The 20,815-nt window shown below is 40.5% G+C and overlaps 1 protein-coding gene and 1 long non-coding RNA gene across 11 annotated transcripts in view; one reads left to right on the top strand and one right to left on the bottom strand.

Moving 5' to 3' along the window:
- The window catches only part of KIAA0232 (KIAA0232 ortholog), a 68,805-nt gene extending 50,089 nt beyond the window's left edge, over positions 1-18,716 (bottom strand). For 7 of the 10 annotated variants that reach the window (XR_010884467.1, XR_010884468.1, XM_067298253.1 and 4 more), the window contains exons 1-2: positions 18,432-18,716; positions 2,134-2,637 (exon numbers count right to left, since the gene is read on the bottom strand). Coding sequence is in view for 5 of the 10 variants with exons in the window: in XM_067298253.1 (XP_067154354.1) it covers positions 2,134-2,364 (231 nt within the window). In the remaining 5 variants the exon portion in view is untranslated. Of the gene's footprint in view, positions 1-2,133; positions 2,638-18,431 lie in introns of those variants that run through there. The other 3 variants (XM_067298255.1, XM_067298257.1, XM_067298256.1) reach the window with 3 other exon arrangements.
- Positions 18,717-19,206: 490 nt separating this feature from the next.
- Positions 19,207-20,517, top strand: LOC136992205 (uncharacterized). Its single transcript, XR_010884288.1, has 3 exons — positions 19,207-19,596; positions 19,686-19,831; positions 20,332-20,517. It is a non-coding gene; the product is annotated as an uncharacterized lncRNA (long non-coding RNA).
- Positions 20,518-20,815: the final 298 nt, after the last annotated feature.

Below are 20,815 nucleotides of genomic sequence, written 5' to 3'. Positions count from 1 at the left end.
GTTTTAAGATTTCCCCAATTCTCCGCATGAGAAATTTACATTTGCAGTTTTTAAGACTAAGCTATTTGAGAAAGGAATTAGATAGCAAAATATTTTCACAATATATGCATCCAATCGTTATTACAGAATATCATTCCAAAACCAAATTAATACTAGATCTCAAAACTTAGAAAACAGTTATTTGAGAGAGGAAACATCATAAAGATATTTTTCAGGCAGGGATCATATTGGATGAGGTGCAAAAGATAAACTTTCAACTTCTTCAAATCTAGATGTCATTCAAAAGACACCCTGTATTTTTGTATTGCAGTACCCACTCAGCAACACAGGTTTTTGTTATCCTGTCAGCATGGGGTATACTGTCTTTGGATCATTACGTTCAGATAATCAACTTGGAAAAAGAACACGTTCCTTTAAACTCTATCAACTCATAAAGCACCCAGTTAAGGTATCAAAATGAGAAATAAACTGAGTTTTTTGTAATATAGTTACCCTGCTTCTTGCAAAGCGTGATAATAAGAAAACTCACTTTGGCACTTTGGTCATTTTAAACGACCACAGTAGTGACTTTACAGTTATGATTATACTCTAAAATGGATGGAGAGGAAACAAATCTTCATTTTTCCCCAAGGCCACAGAGCTATCTTTAAAACTCCTCAAATTCTGGTGTGGTTTCACTTGGTTTTGTCTTCTCTGCCCTTTCCCCACATTAAGTAGATTTTGGAACTTTATTCTAGCCCCCTTCTAAAATACAGCTGTTGACGTCTAACCAAGACCTAAATAAATTCACTGTTAAGGTGTATTCTAAAGACTGTTTACAGTTTTCCTGGCTTTCGGGGTTTTTTTGTTTGTTTGTTTGTTTTTTGTTTAAAGTTGGTCATGAGGTTGTCCTGGCCACTTCAACTGCTGTCAGAAACTTTTGCACAAAAGTTACTTTTGTATATTGGAAGCACGAAAGCTTTTATGCACATTAAGGGTACCTAAGAGTTCACAGACTGCAGCATCTGGCACACGAAGTTTTCTTCTGCTTCAGCTGTGTTTACATCTGTTCCACAACACCCTGCCCTGCTCTTGCTGTATTTTTAAAAAGGTAAACTACCAAAAAAAAGTTCTGATCTAGTTAGGTCGCAATACACAAAGTATCACTATAACAAGAACAACAAAAAAGAGCTAATAACTAAGCCATTATATATAAATTTTTGCTTTCCTTCCTTCTTCTAGTGTACATTAATAGCTACCTCATAAGATGAAGTCTATGACCAACAGTATCCTCACCCTTCCTTGGAAATACCAGAGTCCTATATTCCCTGAGTCCTATATCCAAAAATACTCCACTATTAACAGTATTTTGCGATAGTTTGACAATGCAGAGAGATTAAACAACAAAGAAATTTAAAGGTGAAATTAGCAGCGAAGAAAATGTTCGAGGGCCATACAAAATCTTTAGCAATAAAGAGACATGGAAACAGTAATAGAGTTGTGCCTATATTATATGGCCTCACTTTTCCTTCCCTTGCTTCTGTGAATTACAACCATGTACAACAACTCACTGTTCCATAACTCATTCATGCCTTTTATCAGGATTCAGCATTAACATTCTTTTAAAAAGAGATCGATAATATATGTGCAATAATGTATTTTAAATACCCAAATACTAAAAAGGAATATGTTCTTATTCTTTACTGAAGACAGCACAAGATGAAATCCATCTGGAAAAGTAATAAACTACTGTAAACTAGTCTAGTTTGACACACAGCTTAAAAGGATTACATTAGTTTACTAATGTTTAAAAATTAAATTTGTTTTAAAACTATCAGTACTGTATCACATTATGATACATGGCACCCGTGTTAACAAATCTGATATCAAAATGTAGCAATGCTAACATTTTATTTAATATAATTGCTTATACAACAGACTAACTACATCAACCTTAGTTTACCAATCAAATTTGCTCTCATTGTGGTTTATATCCCCCTTTCACCCCGACAATGAAAGACAACCCCCCCCCCCACGCACACACACACACGCACACACACACACTATCTGAGCTGTACCTGTCTATAATACACAAAGCATAAGCAATACACAAGAACTCATTTTCACTGGACAACATCTAAAATATGTAAATACCTGTTCCTGCAGGTCGTAGTCATAGCTATCATGCAGCAGAAGACTGAGGACATACCGAGTATAAATCATGGCATCAATGCCACACTTCTCTAGCTCTTGTCCCAGCCAGGTCTGCACTGGGCCCAAAGCATGTAGCAGAGACATTTCAGAAACAGATACAGGGCCTGGATAAGAGCTTGAGGAGCTTTCAGATGGCAAACCATCCACAACAACTGTACAGATAGGGCGCATGAATCTAGGTGGTTGGCATCCTTATAACGTGAAGCATTTTCTGTAGTTGATATTCCGTCGATATCTGGAGGTGATTTTCACTCCAGTAAATAGGAGGGAGGCTTGACTTCTAGGACAATCATTTATATTTCCTGGCAGTTAGCCGTCTAGAGACGAACATCACTCTTCAGGCATGACCAGTGAATAAACTAAATCCTAATAGCAAACACATATGTAGATGTGTTTTTCTACCTTAATTTCACATTGAGGCCAGATGCAAGTCCCCAGCAGGACCTATAAAGAGGAAAAAATGGTAAGTTGTGATAATATGTATCCATACAAGAATAATATTAAATAGTGACAGAAAAAGAAAAAAAAAAGCAAGGTAGAATGCAGTTCTTTACATACTGATTACTCCACACATATCATATACCTATTTGGCATCATTTGAAAAAATAAGGGGAACTATTCCAAGTTTATAGGTGACTTTTCAAGTAGGCACTTTTTAATACAGACAGACTCTTCAATCAAACACTTCACAACAGATCCATTGATTGAAATACATTTGCTCGACCTAGTTCTATGGGAAAGCTGAGATTTTATTACCTTCATTATTAGCTGGAAAAAACACTTTCATCAAAAAAACAATCTATGTAAGCTGGCATAAAGACTATGTTTTGCATCACTGGAAGACAACATAGTCCTACTGTTTTGCAGTGATTTCTATTTATGATATAGGGGAAAAAAAAGTCCTGTTTATAAAACACTGAATTCATGAAATTCTTCTGGACAGGAGTTTTAAAACATTCATAAAACTGTTTCCCAAATCCTACCATTAAATAGTTGCTATTCTAGGTTTTGGGATTTTTTTGGTAGGTTCACTATTTCCTTGCCATAGGCCAACAAAGCATTTCATCATCCAAAACCTGTCCTCATAAAAAAATAAACTTTGGAATAACATAAGAAATATGAGGATACCTCTGTGTCAGAATTAACATTTAATCCTCTTTGTGGAAAGCATACTCCAGTCTTACTTGAAAGAGCTTATACTCTAAACCATATCTTAAATTAGACAAACCAGCCTAGACTTAGGACACCTGCAATCCCAAATCAATCTTGGTAAGTAAGTGGCAGAAGGAGCAAGCACCACATATGCAGGCATTTCCGCCCTCTAACCCCAGACGTCAAGCCCAAAAAAGGACAAACCTGGTATTTATGTAGACTTTCTCCCTTCTCCCCAGCCCCAAACTTCTCAGCAAGAGAAACCAAAGATCAAATCCTAGCAGGAAACATACCTTCACTGAAAGGAAACGAAGGGTAAAGAATCTAAGCAAAACCCACTGCTTTTTTTCAACCTCACTGCAAGATAATTGGGACCAGCCTGCTCAAAATAGACATCACCTAATATGAGTATCTTAACAATCGACTGCATGTAGCGTTTCATGGGGGCAGCATATATTTAGTGGCCAAACTAAATTAATAGGTGCCCTTACAGTTGATACCAACATCCTCACAACAGAAGATTATAGTTTTTAGGAGCTTTCTTTGCATTGCTTCACAGATACTACTGTATATTCCAGATCTTTGCCGAGTCAATTGCAACATCATCATCAGAAAGCCATTATAATCAGATGCTAGACAGCTGTCAATACCCCACCAGCCTTATAGCTCTGATGGCAAGGTTCATTTTGACAGAAAAACTAATGCAATAGTATTAAATCTTTGTCAGTAACATGTTTGTATTGGCCAGAATCTCATAAGCAAGTCCAAATAACAGTATGTAGAAACATCCTACAAGAGTCAGGAGGTTACTGTTACATCAGATATTTACAGAATAGAAAGTATGCCAAGAGTCTAGTACTGTGACCAAAGTACTCAGAATTAAGAGCTTAAATAGTCCATGTCCTCCTAACTGGAACAGCTGAAGAACAAAATTCCACTCGGATAGCTTTTGTCTCCTTCTACCCCAGTTACTCCACATCAGAGCATGGCATGAATCCTCTCCCTAAGTCGATGCCACAATTCAACTCATTCCCCAAGCCCCACGTTTTAAAGAGCTGCGAAAGCTGACACTCTTGCACAGGCTTTTTGAGTCATGGAGCAGAACTAACTGAACATTCAGGAACTCAATGAGTTTGATGGAGCTGATAAAGTTCAACTGGAAAGTGGAATTATGAAAGGAGGACCAAAAAAAAAAAAAGAAAGAAAGAAAAAGAGAAACCCCCCACAAGAAAACAAAACAAAACAAAAATCAAAAGAGTGAGAAAGTAATAAAACCAGAAATTCATTTATTCTTATCTTGTTGGTCTCTCCTCAACCCATAATCTTTTATTTTTCAGAGACTGCAGAAAATGGGGAGGGACAAAAAGCACACATTCCAGGTAGTCTTTGGTTTGCAAAGGCTCAGCTCCAGATACTATGAAAAGCAGTGCAGGGGGATGGAGGGGGCAGGGGGGTTAAGTCAATCACGTATTTCACAGAATGTTTTGAGTATCTGATATACTAAAGCAAAAGGTTTCTGCAAAATGAGTTACTTCAATGAAAAATTATTTAGAAAGGAATCGACTATGACCCGCAGAGTAATGAAACATTATCTCCTATGCTACATGGTTAGAGACTTAGCATCTATTGAATTCACGTTTCAGCTTTTCCCTGAATGATGTGTTAACATGCTCTCACTCTTCTATCTTGACAATATTTTTCAGGCAGCATTTCAGAACTTCACATTCCTGAGATGAGAGCAGGTAAAATCTGATTGACCTTTGCTAACCAGTTAAAATGTGTCTTGTTTGAGACAGATGAGGGGGAGACAGGAAAAATAGCGAGAGAAACAGATCACAGGAATTAAGAAATGAGGTAATAAAAACAACATTTCCATGATGTTGAAACATTACAGTGAAGCTTTTCTGAAGACATTTCAATTGCCTATTTTAAAATTATTCTGTTACAATTTTCAAAATACGCACAAGATATTTTTTCAAAATTTCATACAGATTTCCAGGTTTTATATTTTTGAGAATTCTCATTTTACAACTGCCTTGAGTACCTCGCTTTACAGAAAATGTTAAATGTATGTTTCCGTTATGTTTTGGAGAAGAATTAATAAAATTCCTCGCAAAATTAGAAAATACTGTTCCCAACACTAGACAAAAGTTTTCCATACCAAATTAATACAAGAAGTCACTCAAAGAGCAAATATTTCTGCTAACAGATGTGAAGTTTAACTTTAGAAATGCCATTTCTGACACATAAGTTATCATTCCTTTTTAAACTATAATTTGCCTTTTTCACACAGTCTTCTTAAAAATAACTTTCTCCACCCCCCCCCCCCCAGATCACAACAGTCATGGCTAATCTGAACAGGGAGACTACAGTACAGCTTCAGTAATTAGTACAAGGCTAGTTATTTTAACTACCAAGATGGAAAGAATTCTCAGTTTCCAACTATGAAATACAATGGAGGAACATGCCTTATGATGAGGATTACCAAATAAAAATTGTCACATATCTATTAATACAGTTCTCACAAACATTACTCACAAATCACAAAGCCAAAATACATAATGCAATTCTTTCAAAAGATTTTCCTCTTATTCCACTTCCGAGTCCAATTTTTCCTTTTAGCAAACCTTCAGGCTTTGAATACTAATCAACGAGCTTAACAATTAAGGAGCTTAACAAATATAGGCACAACAGCTAATTTATGAAGTGTCTTGTAAAGGAATGAGAATATAATGTTGTGTAAACAAACACTCTGATTTTACAATTTAGAGTATTTTAGATTAGATACTCTTCCTTAAAATTCTAGTCTGTGTGATAAACACTAAATTTTCTTTTGACTTAGAATAGACAGTAGAAGACAACTGAGTTTTAGTATGCTTAAATATAGCTATGGAAAAGGAGGGACTTTATATCTCACTATAGTAAGAAACACGAGGGAGGATGAATGATATGGAAACTGAAGCTGGAACATTTCAGGTAAGTTCCCTACAACAGAGTCCTTGCATGGTAAATAATCTCTTTGCACCTAGTCTTCTCTGTATGGGAAATGGAGTATGGGTACTGTCATGAGAAATGCATTAAAAAAAGATATAAAGTGTCCTGGTACTCTAATAACTAGAGCCACGCAAATACCTCTTTTTTAATGTGACAGCCATGTCCACAGCATACAGAATTATAGTATAAAATTACACTGAGGCTATCAAAAAGTGCAGTGAAAGAGGTGCAATTCATCCACTCTTCATTTGAAGTTGATGCAGGCCCACCACGGAAGTGCTAGCATATATAACTGTTCTTATCAGACTGTCAACAGGAAGAGTAAATTGCCTAAGAACTCAAACCAGGCAAGACATTTCTATGTCTTCACCAGCTACTTTCTCCGTAATTCCCTTTCACACAAAAAAGAAGTCCTTTTAAGGAGCTTACAAAAAGTAAGTTCTGTTTTCAATTGTTTCTAATCTTGGAAAAAGGTAAATAAAGGAAAACCACAAAACCCATTGAATTAATGTTAGCCTCATCTGTATTTTATTAGCACCAAGAAGCCCCTGAAAATTATGTATCCACAAGGCAAGGTTCTGTACAAAAATTTTTTTTTTCTCTTTTCATTTAAAAGAAGAAGAATAGACTTCATGCTTTAACAGGCTTAGACTCTTACAGATATGCCTACTATCATGTTTTAAAGTAACAATACATTGGAATAGAAGAGTAAAAAATATATTTGTGGTTATTGCCCATCTTTCAGGTAAATTAGAGGTCCACAGACTATTTCTGAGATCATAAAAAGGTAACTTAGGAAGCAAATTGTCTGCAGGCTTAAATTCACTACATAGGGGTCTGCACTCTCAAAGGAAAAAATGTAGGGGATATACATATTAAAGAAAGTTGAAAGCTAATATTTATTTTTTGCATAAACTATAAAATCTGTCAAGCCTCAAAGTTACTTTCTATGCACTACTATATATTTACTTATTTATAGAGAAGCCAGTCTCTTAGATAGAGCTACAAAGCTACCTTTTTCCTTCCTTTCCATCCCAAAAGGGATTAACCACCACATCTGTGTTTCCAGGCTTCATTCAACCTGCTTTTGTGCATCAACAATTAGACCAAACATTCTCTTACAATAACATTAAATTTTAAACTACAGTTTTATACAAAATTCCCTCTATTATTCTCTGAAATATACTAATATATTACATAATGTACAAATAACAGTTCGTGTCTTGAAAATTTTTTCCTTTATGATCTTTGATAAAGTCCTCTCAATGCATGAAAACCAAACAAGACTAGATTTTTAAAAATAGTAATTTCCCCAGAAAGGTTGTATTAAAAGCAAACAACTCCTCCTCCTGACAATTACATGTAGGGAAAAAAAAAAAAAAAAAAAAAAAGCAAATCCCAATTAGTATAAATCAGAAACAAAAATGTTATCAAGTTGAGTCAGCAACATATTAAAATCCCATTTTTGCTTTAGTAAATTTGTCTGTCTCATCTAGAAGTAAGATAAAAAAAGCACAGTCACATCATGTGGATGTGCTAAGAGAGCTCCAAAATTTGTCTTAGGTATTATGGAGGAATCAGCAATTATACCATCATTTGTTTTGCTTCTTTTAGTGAAAAATTTCTGCAAATCCTTAAAATACAAACCAAATGGTCACACACTAGGGAGGACACTGTCAAAGCCCAGAAACAAAGCCTATTTAAAATCTAGTGAACAATGGGATCTGTGTCCTTAATAAATTTCACATGGCATTCAAAAGACATGTGAATTCAGAAGTAAAAGAAGTTGATTTTTTTTTAAATCATATAATCTAAGAGACTAGGCTATACAGTCTTTGGAGCAAGGACAACTTTTCTTATGTGATCATAGTATACAACATTATTGTACAACACACAGTAGAGCAAGGATTTGATTCATGACTGAAACACTACTGTAAAACAAGAAATTGATAATGTCTACGCTATAAACAACCCTCTCCCTCCATCCCAGTTCAGACAATTTCTGCCACAAAGCTTCAGAAGCATTGCTGTATCATGACAGTGTAACACACCTGACTTGTATCAAAGCAAGGAATACTGAAAGCACTCAGAAGCATCAAAGTAGCTCTGTGAATTAACATTTAGATCTAAATAGAATGCAATTTTTTTTTTAATAAAGTATTGCCAGGAAGTGGAAGAGTGATACAGTCCAGTATATATATGTTTTAGGGTTGACTGATATCTAGCAAGGCTGAGCTCCTGCTACAGTTCTAGCGTAACTCAGCTGAGCCAGAGAACCCACACTGGGGAGAGAAATCAGTGTGCGGGCATAACTACAGGATTCGTTTTCTTGTAAATCTGCACACTTACTTGCATAATACTTACCAAATGAAAAATCTGAAGCTTCTAATCCTGTGTAAAAACTTAATGGAATTATTCAAAGAATTCAAGAGCTAATGGCTGATGCTGTCAGAGCAGCCATATAAGCCTCATTTACTTAGGTTAACAAAGAAGAGCACAGACATAATCAAGATGTAACAAGGAGGGAGGTCGTCAGCACAGTTCTGTACCATTCTGTGCTGGGACCTGTGTTGCTTATATTCATTTATATACATTTTCATAAATGACCTGGAAAATAGATGAGCAACAAGGTAAGAAGCTCACAAATGATACCAAGCTATTAAGGATAGTGAAGACAATGTAAACCAAAAATTGCAGAAGGACCTCATGAAATTGAGTGACTGGGCAATGAAAAGGCAAATGAAGTTCAGTGCAGATAAATATGTAGTGAGACTCATCAGGAATAACCACCTCATGCTATCAATAAACTTACATAAAACAGTGAGTTCTGAGCTGACTGTTAATCCCAGGATCTAGTGCTAGAGTAGTACGATACATATTTTGTGAAACAATAAACTCTATATCCAGCAGCAGTCAGAAGAGCAAATCACAAAACAAAACTGGTCATATTACATCACTGTATGAATCCATGTTTTGCACACATGTTGTACACATATATAACACTTTGGTCCCGTAATATCAAAGAAGATATATTGCAACTAGAAAAGATCTCTATCCAGGATGATCAAAGTTATGAAACAGCTTCTATACCACAAGCAAGTAAGCTAGTATTCTTCAGTGTGAACAGAAGACGACAGAAAGGAAAGGGTGGAAAATAAGACAGATAACGTTATAAAATCATGAATGACACGACTCACCATGTATAGAGATTTACTGTTCAATGTATTTTTTAGTAAAAAGTATTATCAAGTTAGTAAGAGCTAGGTACAAAACAACACAACAGGTAGTAAGAATTCCTTGCCAAAAGATTCTAAGGACACAAAAAATTTAGATGGGCTTCAAAAGTAATTGAACAAGAGAGATACTCTGAAAATTACCAAGCAGAAAAACCACATCAGGCATAGGGAATCCCCTAGGCTGAAAATAGCGACAGGCTGGGGGAATATTCAGGAGAGGTATCACATATACTTTCCCTTTTCTCTCTCTTCCCTAAGAGCTCACTTACAGATGCTGTTGCAGACAACCACCAGACTCGACAAAGCCTTTGTCTGAACCAGCACAGCTGTTCTTATAAAACATTCATGTTCAGCGTAGTACAACAGTCCAAAAAAGTAGCTGCAGGAGTTCAATTAGCTGACCCGCTCACAGGGCTGCGCCTTACTAACACACACAAACTTTGTTACAAGTTGTCAGAACATCAATCCCGTCAGAGAGCAAAGCAAAGACCTGAACTATGTGACATAATTCTTAATGGGCCACAGAATCAGTGGGTGAAGCCACTGCACAAGGGGTTCAGCTGTATACCCAAGACCCCAGTATACCAAGTATATTCTCCACTTCCTCAAAACAAATATGCAATATAAGCCAGAAAATGTGTACAATCCATAAATTAGAAATAAAAGGCAAGATGGAAAGAGGAAGAAGCAGGACCTAGCAGCAAAACCTACAAGCAGTGTGGAAAACAGTAGTCATATTATACATCTACCATATGTTGAAAGTCCACCACTTTATAGATTTACGAGAAAGTCTGAAAGTTGCTTTACAAAAAGACTCTTTTGAAAGGGATCCTATTACATACGGTGGAAACACAGGAAGCGTCTCTCCATAGTGAGGACATAGGAAGTGTTTCTCCACTATATGTAATAGGACTTCAAAATTTAATCAGTAAGCCATAACAACTGGCAAGATCTGCAGAACATGGTTCAATAGGTGTCTTGACAATTTAGTGTGTAGATTTTATCCTCAGACAAAATACTGTGATTTCATAGCATTACTCAGGAGATCAAAACTCACTATCAAAGAAGATGTATTAAAAAAAATGCAAAAAGCGAGCACTTCATTATGCAGCACATAGCCACCATCTCCATTTCCATAAACTTAAGGGAGTTCAGAGCACTTCTGACAGAACATGCGCTCCTGACAAAGAAATCTAGACAAATAAAACATCTTCTGGTACCAGTGTTGCTGTGTGGTTGCACTAGGCAAGCACAAGTACAACACACTTGTATTCCTCCCCCAAAACACTCTTTCCAAAAATTTCAGTATTCATTTTAAAAAGGACTTACAGCTGCCGATTACTGCTGATAATTCAGCAGATTGTAGGACAGCCTTAAAAGAAGCAGAACCCTACTGCAACAGTAGCCTGGAGATGACAACAAAGTTATTGACTGCTGCAAGTTTTAGTAGGAGTGAAGGAGTACTACACTGTAACTAGCCTAAAATATTATGGATCACCAGTGCAGAGAATTTGAGAGAAACAGTGGATGTTTGAGAGAAACGTGTACACCTCAAACAGTGCAGACATGGCCTCAGCTTACACTTTATGGTATTCCCCAACCATCAGTATCATTGCAGTATCGTCAACATCAGGTTTCAGACTGCTCTCTTTTATTTCTTTCTATCACTGAAAGTATCAGCATGATTTAAGAGGTGCAATTTTAAACTGAAACACTTATCAGTGCACTGGCGCACTCAGCAGACAGGAGCACTGCCAGTGACAAACATCTCACTCCTCCCCATGTGCCTCAGTATCGCACACAGGGAATACCTGGATGAAATGCTACAAAGCTTGGTAGGTGTTGGAGAGAAATACCTGTCTAGCAGTAACTTCAAGGAGGAGACATGATTACAGTCTTTTTGTTCAGTCCCATTAAAATCTTCACAAGGGAACCTCTTACCAGAAGCTGTATTTTTTACTATATACATACACCAAAGCAACAGACTGCACATTGTTGATTACCTTTATCATTCTTCAGTAACTCTTTCTCAGGCTAGGGTTTAAGGAAACATACCTGAGTTAATACAAAACATAAAGACAAACATAACTAAGATCACAAAGGATGCATGTGTTTTAAGTTAACTGGGACTTTTATCTTCAGGACTTTCAACATGCAAAATCTGAAAGCTTCCTATTACTTGTGTCTCTCTATATTTACTTACGTTTGTTTATTACCTAGAATATACAAGGGGGCATGACAGTGCAACAGAGAAGGATATAGTCAAGTAACAGATCAGACATATGCTATCTACTCTTTTGATCACTCTGCTTTTTATCCTCCTCATTTCTCCAATTTGCCCAACCTTTACGGCAGTCCAAGCTACTTGCTCCTAGCAGGTACTAACAGGCCAGTGTGGCAACTCCCCTCTCAAGTGGGATGGCAATGGCTTGGAGGTCTAAGCGCCAGGCTATGCATGCATCCACTGGCAGACTTGTCTCCAGTTTCACGATCTCTTGGTACCTAGATGCAGACACCAGTGTGTGTGTACAGATGTACTCAGCCTCCACAAGGCAAAGGCAGCTGGCCAGAAGGAATCAGCCCCCAGGCCACCCTGATAAAGTATACAAAATATTCAGTGCTCTTCACATCAGGTAGACCCTACTGCAGCACTAAGTGGCCCAGTGGCCACTCTTCTAGTGCAACCATATTTGTCATTTAATTCAATTAATATTCAATTTATTCTTAGACATCCTTTGCATCTTTCAGTTGGGGAAGGAAAAGGAAAACGAATTATGAATTCCAGAGATCCAGTAGCTGTTGCCTATGTAAAGGCTAAGGTATTTCCCAGCTATTTATACTTCCAAAGCTAATAATCCAGCTGTATACAAACACCTACCTAATAATGACCATGCTATATATTTCTCTGATATTAACTTCATTAATTTGTATGTGGGACTTCTCTGAACAGTTAGTATTGAATTTTCCTGTATTTGGTTGAAGTATTCTATACTTTAAAAGCTTAAAAATAGTCTCATAAAGGGTTTAAAAACAAACATTATACTTGCCTGACTACACAGCCTTTTCAACAGCTCCTTTCACAAAAAGTGACTTACCATAAATTAAATTGGAAGCCATATATAGAAAATGTTTTCATTAATAATTACATAAAAATGTACAATAAATGTCAGCCATAATAGGCTCAATAATAGCAAATAGTTCTGAAAAGTTGAATTTGCAAGCTCCATGAATTTACTGCAGAGAAGATACTGACTTTGAAGCAAAGAAAATATGGCAGACCTACAAGGAAGCCATTCCAAATGCATTTCTTCTGCACTTCTACCACCTCTGCTTTTTTTAATACAGAATGTTAGTAAATAATATCCCACATATTTATGAAATTGAGTATAGAACTAGGAGAATCTGCAGTGCTGAACATAGTAACAATTCACATGAAAGAATTAATATATATTTTAGCATTCAAGTGCATTTTGCATATGCATCGTTTGCACTTGTTCAGTTTAGGCAATAAGACCTTCAAGAAAACAACTTTTTTTCTATCTTTTCCATAAAATTGTGATGACATTTGTTGCCATATCTAAATTTTTATGATTAAGTAGGTGGCTTAAAAATGCTATTGCTTATTTGAAAAATAAAATTCACAAACTAAACAGGTAGGACAGGTCAATGCTGCTTTTAAAATAATAAATTTGGCATTTGCTACTTCAAATGACAGCTGGAAATCTTATTTTATTACAATGTGAAACTTTTAATTATCACTGCCAGAAAAACCCTTACAAAACAGCAGCTTAGCATTATATTACTTCTCTTCAAGGAAGTTACTCTACTGCTACTTGAGGTATTTCTTTCACATCTCAAAAACAAAGTTACTAAAAGCTGAAACTCTGAGGTTTCTCTCAAGCTGATAAGATATCCTGTTCAGAAAAGCCAGCAAATAAATCTCAATAGAAATATGAGAATCAAACTAATATCTGGACATACGGGAACATTTTAAAACTCTTGTGCTACCCTACACATAATTCAACATGACTTCCAACAAAACAGTTAGAAAAACTTCAGTAAAAACAAATTTAAAGACTCCTATATGCAATCCTGTTTCACTGCTGAGTGCAATGGTCAAATAAGCAGCAGAGTGAACTTCTACCCCTGAAGACAGACCCAGGGGAACAGAAGTCACTCAGCAGCAACCTTCGGCTAATTAGTAACAGTGGTTAGCTCAAGATCTTCAACTAGCAGAATTTAAATATCACGAAAGAGTAAAAGTTATGCCTTAAGATTCGTAAGCAAAGTTAACAAAGTAAAGATTCATAAGTAAAGTTATACAAATGACTGGAAACTGGCTCTAGTCTTTTTAAGATACTCCAATATCCCAAATTCAATGTACTGTTTGAATGTTATACTCCTACTCAGACACACAGTCTTCAAATTTGTTTCAAGTTTGTAATAACAGATTATAGTGTCGCCAGGATTTAGTGAGAATTAATTACTCATTCAATGGCAGGAGTATGCATTACTGATTTCTTCATTACTGATGCTTCAAGCTGCCTCTTTCATTTAGACTAATAAAAGACCTTATTTTCTTAAAAAGCATATATGACACAAACTGACTTATCAAAATATTTTTTTAAAACACTCGATGTATGTTTTAGCATGTTTTGCCACTTTACTATTAAAGATTTATCTCAATCTAAGTCTTGACTAAGCTAACACTACCTGGAATAACCTTGTAGGGTGTATCTCACAACTCATCTCTGCTGTGTTGATGTTAACACTGTTGAATCTTATGAAAACTTGATCTTTTTTTCTGGTCTTCAGCTAGCCCCTAATCTCCTCTTTTATCTCTAGACTTTCTTCCACAGTCTATACGTACAAAACCTTTTCTGCAATGTACCTACACTTCCCTTCAGAATCCTTCAACAACCTAGCTAGCTCTTCTAACTAAATCTTAAAAAAAAAGAAAAAGAAAAAGCCACAATCCAATAATATACAGATGACATAACAGCTCCTCCTCTCCATAGAGTGCCTTTTATCAATACATGTCAAACATTTTTCAAAGGAAGCTGACATTATCTCCAGTCTATAGGAAGGGAAAAGACAGACACTGTAAGATGAAACAATTTGCTCAAATTCCCTCAGTGACAGCTGATAGTAAAATGCAGTTCTCCAGTTCCAGTCCAGTGTCCTATCATGGAGATCATGCACCCTTGGTATCCTTATATCCTTACCTAAATTTATTAATAACTAGGAGCAGATTTTTAAAAGTTACAAAAAGCATAAAAAACAGTATTCAGATCTTACTCCTGCTACAACCTTTATTTTCATTTATTAACAGGCTTTTTGTACAGAGTACAAGTTTCCCCATGTTATCCTTTCTAGAGGGGGGCTCAAAGCCACAGATGTGAGTAAAACTAGCATTCACTGTATATTTGAAACTTCCTCCTCAACACAGTAAAAAGGAGAACTCTAAACATTCCTCAAATTGTATTAAAATTGAAACTAGTTATAGGAAGCCTGAGCACAGACTATGCACAAACTTAGTAGGATATAATTTACCTATTACATGTAATTTCACAACAGTAGAAAAGAATGTAAATCCTCTATAATTGAAAATTTCACACTACTGCCATAGAAATAAAAAAGCTCTTGGAAGGACAGATACCAAAGCGGACATGCCAAAGCTAAGTCATAAACAGGATCTAGATGATGCAAAAATAACAAATGAATAGTTTTAAACAGGTGAACAGATAAATCCAGATACTTGCATGTGAAATGATAAAGGATGTAGCAGATTAAAAATTAAAAATATTTGGTAACTTCCAATAAAGCCAGAGAAATATTTTTAATACGAAGTTTGTGAAATGATAACCCTTTTACTGAATTTTCAAACTATATATAAAAAAACAACAACACACAACCCTGTGGCCCGATAAAATGTACATTTAACCTCTCAGAGTCCATTATAAACGCAACTAACCAGCTTTTGGGAAGGTATGACAAGATGCTTTATAGTAAAAATATTTTTAATTAGCTCCCATTAACATTTAGAGGAATTTTAAAATTTAGATGATTTAAAGGAAATATTTAATACATGAGTACTTCTCAACATTCATCATTATGGATTTTGTATGTTTTTATTTCTGTCAGCAGAGCAGGGTCCAAAATGATAGATCCTAGCTAAGTCATCCATATAAATAGATAGAAAGTCTGTTCTGACTCTACAGCGTCCTTCCTAAAACCCAACAAAATTCCACATAAAATTCAATAGTGCTAATAATAAAAAAAATGCTAATAATAAAACCAATCTCTTGGCTTCATTCATTCACCCAGGAACAAGATGCTCAAGAAGGACAGGTAATGAAGTGGATACTAAGTTATGAACAATATCTAAATCTTCTTTTGTCTCTACTCCTGCCAGAACACACAGCAAACTAGCAAAGGAAAATGCTGACATCACTTTACACCCCTACGGAATTTCTCTTCCTTGGAAGAATAAAGAATAGCAACAAACGCAGCAGGGAGCGCAGGCCATGAAATCAGTGTGTTAAGATAATGAGAGAAGTTCAAGGCCTCCTATTTTTCCTCCTGAATTACATATAAATCCCTTTTCCCCTTCCTTTCCCTCTCCGATTCACCTGCCAATGAACAGAAAAGCTATAAGGAGGTCATATATCCAACCAAAATGCAGATTTGCAGAATCAGATCTGAAAAAATCATTACCTCCACCGGTGCACAAAACAAATGAACTGAGATAAAGTTCCATGAGCGTTAGTGTGGGAATATCCGCTAAGCGGAACATGGCACAGATATAAACTGCCGATGTTTGCAATGAAGTGGGCAAATCAGGATTTTCCCTATAATACTTATTCTCTGAAAATTTTGAACATTATAAGTGTATAATGTACTACCCCTTTCATTTATCTACACCCCTTTCTTGTACCTCAATGTTTGAAATGAAATATTTTAATACATATACAGTATGCTTTATTGATTGGAAGGAGTGGTTGTACACTACCATTTTAGCCTATCTATACTGACAAGAAAGAGCAGATGGAGGATTAGTTCAAAATAAAATCTGTAGAGATATAATCAAGTTCCATTTCGTTTACTTTTATAAGGCATATTTTTGTCTTAAAGAATATACTAAAAAAAAAAAGGGGGGTCTATTTCATTTTCAGACTTCCGTGGACTGTCAGAAGCTTGCAATAGTTGGGTTTTAAGCACTGCAGTGAAGTAGCTTATTTTAAACAATTATCTACTGAATCATGATGAGCTCACTTTTGACAGCTAAGAAACCAAATTTGATTTGCAATTCCCACCTCATCCCAGGAAAACAGAAGTAATATGCAGCGTGCAACAGAAGAGCAAAAAAACTAAACGTTTGGGGAAAACCTACGACCCCAACCACAATATCCCCGACCTCTAGCTCTATAAACCAATTTTTTGGTTTATATTGTTTATATGCAAAGAACACTGGAATACAGGAATGCCTTTTCTTAATAAGGACAAGCCAATCGTACTGTTTTCACCCTTCAGATGAGTATCAGGTACTGCAATGAGTAATTAAAACAAAGACAACGTAGAGAACAGCACTGCAGTTTCACTTTTCTCAAAGTTCCACAGCATGACTTTACACATAAATGCACTTTTAATCGAAGCAGTGCGAGGGGAAGATGGGAAGGAGTTTGCCGGAATGAAGCGGCAGTTTGTGTCACTTCTGCATTCAGCTGTAACCTTCGCCAAACCTTGCCGCCCCCCCGCCCCGCCCCTCGCCTCCGAGCGGCCGCGGCGCTCCCGGGCCCGCCCCGGCGGCGCGCGGGGCCGCGCCGCCATAGGACGCGGCTCCCATCACTCTGCCCTCAGCCGAGCTCCGCCCCGCCGGCAGCGGCAGCCCCAGCCTCTCTCTCCGCCTTTTGCCTTCAATAGGCCCCTAAAGGACAATGCTGGGGGGGCCGAGCCCCCACATGCGCCCCCCACGCCAGGCGGGTCGCTGCAGACCGCGGTAACGGGCCCCGAGGCGGAGGGCAGCAGCCGGCTCCCGGCGGGCGGCAGCCGCTGCCCGCGCTTTGTACGCGCTACGCGCAGGATGAAAGGTCACGGCGGGAGCCGTGTGCGCAGCCCGGCCGGGCGGGCCCGGCGCCTCCCCGCGGCGGTCACGCAGGGCCGGGCCGGGCCGGGGCTGTCAGCCCGGGGCTCGTCCTCCTCCTCCTCCCCAGGAGCCCCGCGCCCCGCCGCAGGCCGCCCCCCCGCTCCCGCCCGGTGACCTGCCCCAGCGGCGCGGCGCGGCGGCGCCCGCCCCAGGCCCCGGCCCCGCCCCCTCCCGCGCACCGCCGCGCCGCCGCTCACCTGACGCCGGGACCCCGGAGGCGGCGCCGCGCCGCGCCAGGCCGGGGGCAGGGCCGGGCTCCAGGCAGGCGCCCGCACCGGGGCACCCCGGCCGGGCCCCCGGCCCCGCCCCCGCGCCCTGCCGCGCCGCGGCCGCCAGCCAGCCCCCGCGCGGCCCCTCGCGCTCCCGGCGCCCCCTCCCCGGCCCCTCGCCGCGCTTCCTCCCCGGCACGCTCCCGCCGCGCTGCGGCAGCCAGAGCCGCGCAGCGGGACCCGCCGCGCCGGCCTGCCGGCGCCGGCCAGGCCCGGCCCCGCGACCCCCCTCTCCCGGGCCGCTAGCGGCGAGGGGAAGCGAGGGGAGCGCGGGCCGCCGAGCCCGCCCGGCCCCGGCGCGGCGGCGCCAGCGGCAGGGGGGCGCCAGCCGCCGCCGCCGCCCGACTCCCTCGCCGCCGCCGCCGCGGGGCAGGCGCGGCCGCCCTGCCCGCCTGCAGCCCTGCCCCTCCCGCCGCTCCCCGGCCCGCGGCGGGCATTTACCTGCCGTGGCGGCGCAGAGCGGGGCCCTGGGGCCTCTGGCAGCCGGAGGAGGCGGCGGACTCCGTCCCGCTGCTGCCGTCCCCGAGTGAGGCGGGCGGGACGGAGCCGGGACCTGCCCTGGGAGGCGTTACGTAAACCGGCGGCGGCGGCGGCTCCAGCGCCACGGGGAGGGAGGGGAGAAGGAGGGGGCCGGCTGCTCCGTCACCCGGCAACAGGACTCAGCGCCCCGGCGGACCGCGCCGCAGGCTCCGCCCCGTATCCTTCCGCCTAGAGGGCGGCCCGGATCCCGCCGCCCCAGCGCGCAGGGCCGCGGCGGGGGGTGCTGGCGCGCGCGCGGGCGGGCAGCAGCCGGGCGGGCGCCGCGCTCCCCGCGGCAGGGCGGGCGGGCGGGCGCGTCCTTCCCTGCCCGCTAGTGCCCGGGCGGCGGCGAGCCGGCGGCATGGCGGGCCGCTGCGCAGGAAGGGCGGGGGAGGAGGAGGAGGGGACGTGCCGTGCCGTGCCTTTTTGCCCTGGTTGCTCAGCTCGGCCGGGCCCCGCCCGCCGGGGAGAGCGCCGGGCCGCGCCGGGCGCCTGAGGAGAAAGGGGGCGGGCGACGCGTTTGAAAGTCACCAGCCGGGGAGCGGCAGCGCTGGGCCTCGCGCCTCGCTAACCGCTGGCGGGCGCGGCCGCCCCCTCGCTGCCGCCTGGGGCGAGGCGCCCGGGGGTGGGGCCGGGGCGAGCGGGCAACGGGGGCTCGCGACGGGGCGCTGCTGCTAGCGGGCGGTCCCTTAGCGATCCTTCACCAGACGCGTGGGGAAGGTGGTTTTGCTGCCCAGTGAAAACCCGTCTGGAAAATAAAAGTTTCTTTTTAGAAGATGCATTCACTCCAAAGTTGTGGGGTTTTTTGTTGTTTTTTTTTTTCTTTAGTAGGCGAGTTGCTCGGGAGCTGCGAAACTTTTATTCCAATTGATTAAATGCCAGTTTCATCAGAGCTGTTTACACCACCACGGAATAATGAAAGAGCAACGTTTTTAGCATAGTGGATGTGTGAAAATGGGCCACTGTAAGACTGAAAATATGATCAGATACCAAAGTACTAATTAAGCTTCTTAATTGGGAAAAAGAATGTCTTTTTCAGATGTTCGTTAACTCCTCACATCTCTCAGATATGTGAATGCATATAGGGGTAAGGACAGTCAGTATTATGTAAGGTGTCAAAGTAAATGCTCTCTCTGTGCATAATCTTAAGGGTTTTTTTTTCTCTTTTATCCACAGCTGAATGTTTGGGTTTTGGGGTTCCACAAGGTGGTATGGCATCTCAGTTGGCTAACACTGTTTCTTCTGTACAGACAAAGTCTTCACTCAAACACCATCTTGCAACCAAACTCATCTTGGAAGAGATGATTCCCCCCTCCCCCAAGGTATAGTCTCTTTTAGGCCTTTTCAACAGGTTATGCCTGTATATTAAAATACATAAAAGCACGAATCTAAGCCAGAATAATAACTGCTGCCTCCCTGCCCACATGCTAATTTCTTGATATAAGCATAGCTTTGCTCTATTTTCCTTTTTATTTTAGCTAGGGTTCATCTTTTTTAAATATGGTTCTTATTGTACACCTAATTGAGTACTAAATTTGATTTAGACTAACCAAATAAGCCCACTTTTTTTTTTTAAGTTCAGTATGCAGGATTCCGTAGCTATGTTAGCTACCGACATCCTCTTTTAAATGCTGCCTAGGCAGTAATTGATGTCATATGGACATGGAGTTAATCAGTTCAGCTTCCTCCAAAACCTTGAATGAGTGTTATGGGGAAGGTCTAAAGAAAAAGTAGTGCTTTAAAACCTGCGGTAGGAGGGCAGAGTCGTACTCTGAGCTGTTTAATTACTGATTAAGTTATTTTACTTTCTTGCTACGAACAGAAAAGCTTGGGGGAGAAATCCTGCCGGCTGTTTTCTGCTGAGTCACTCCGCTGGCTTATCAAGAGCCTTTCACCAATGCTGTAACATGACTCGTGCCGATCAAGATCAAATCCCCCTTTGTTCATGTGCTCGGAACCTAAATTCCCCTTTTCAAGATAAAAATAAAATATAGTAAAATGTGGGACACTTGGGATTTGTTTATAATAAAAACCAGCACCCATTTAAAATCAATTTCCATTTAGTCTTTGCAAGGTGATGTATATCACTAACACAAATCCACTTGTCTTTATTTAACCCTTTATATGATTTACTTGCTTCAGAAGTCATGAAGAAGGGACAGATGCTCGGGAGAACACCCAAGCCTCCTGATGGAGGAAGCCACGGCATGCAGACGAATCGCAGATTATTACAAGTATCCACATAGCTGCTGTGTGACCTTTCAAATCAAAGGTTCTGGTTTTGTGGTCAGATCTCAGGAATACTG

The sequence above is a fragment of the Apteryx mantelli genome, chromosome 5 (assembly GCF_036417845.1).
Source record: "Apteryx mantelli isolate bAptMan1 chromosome 5, bAptMan1.hap1, whole genome shotgun sequence".
NCBI lineage: Eukaryota > Metazoa > Chordata > Aves > Apterygiformes > Apterygidae > Apteryx > Apteryx mantelli.
The sequence above is the reverse complement of the archived record's forward strand: the minus strand, read 5'-3'. Positions and strand labels throughout refer to the sequence as shown.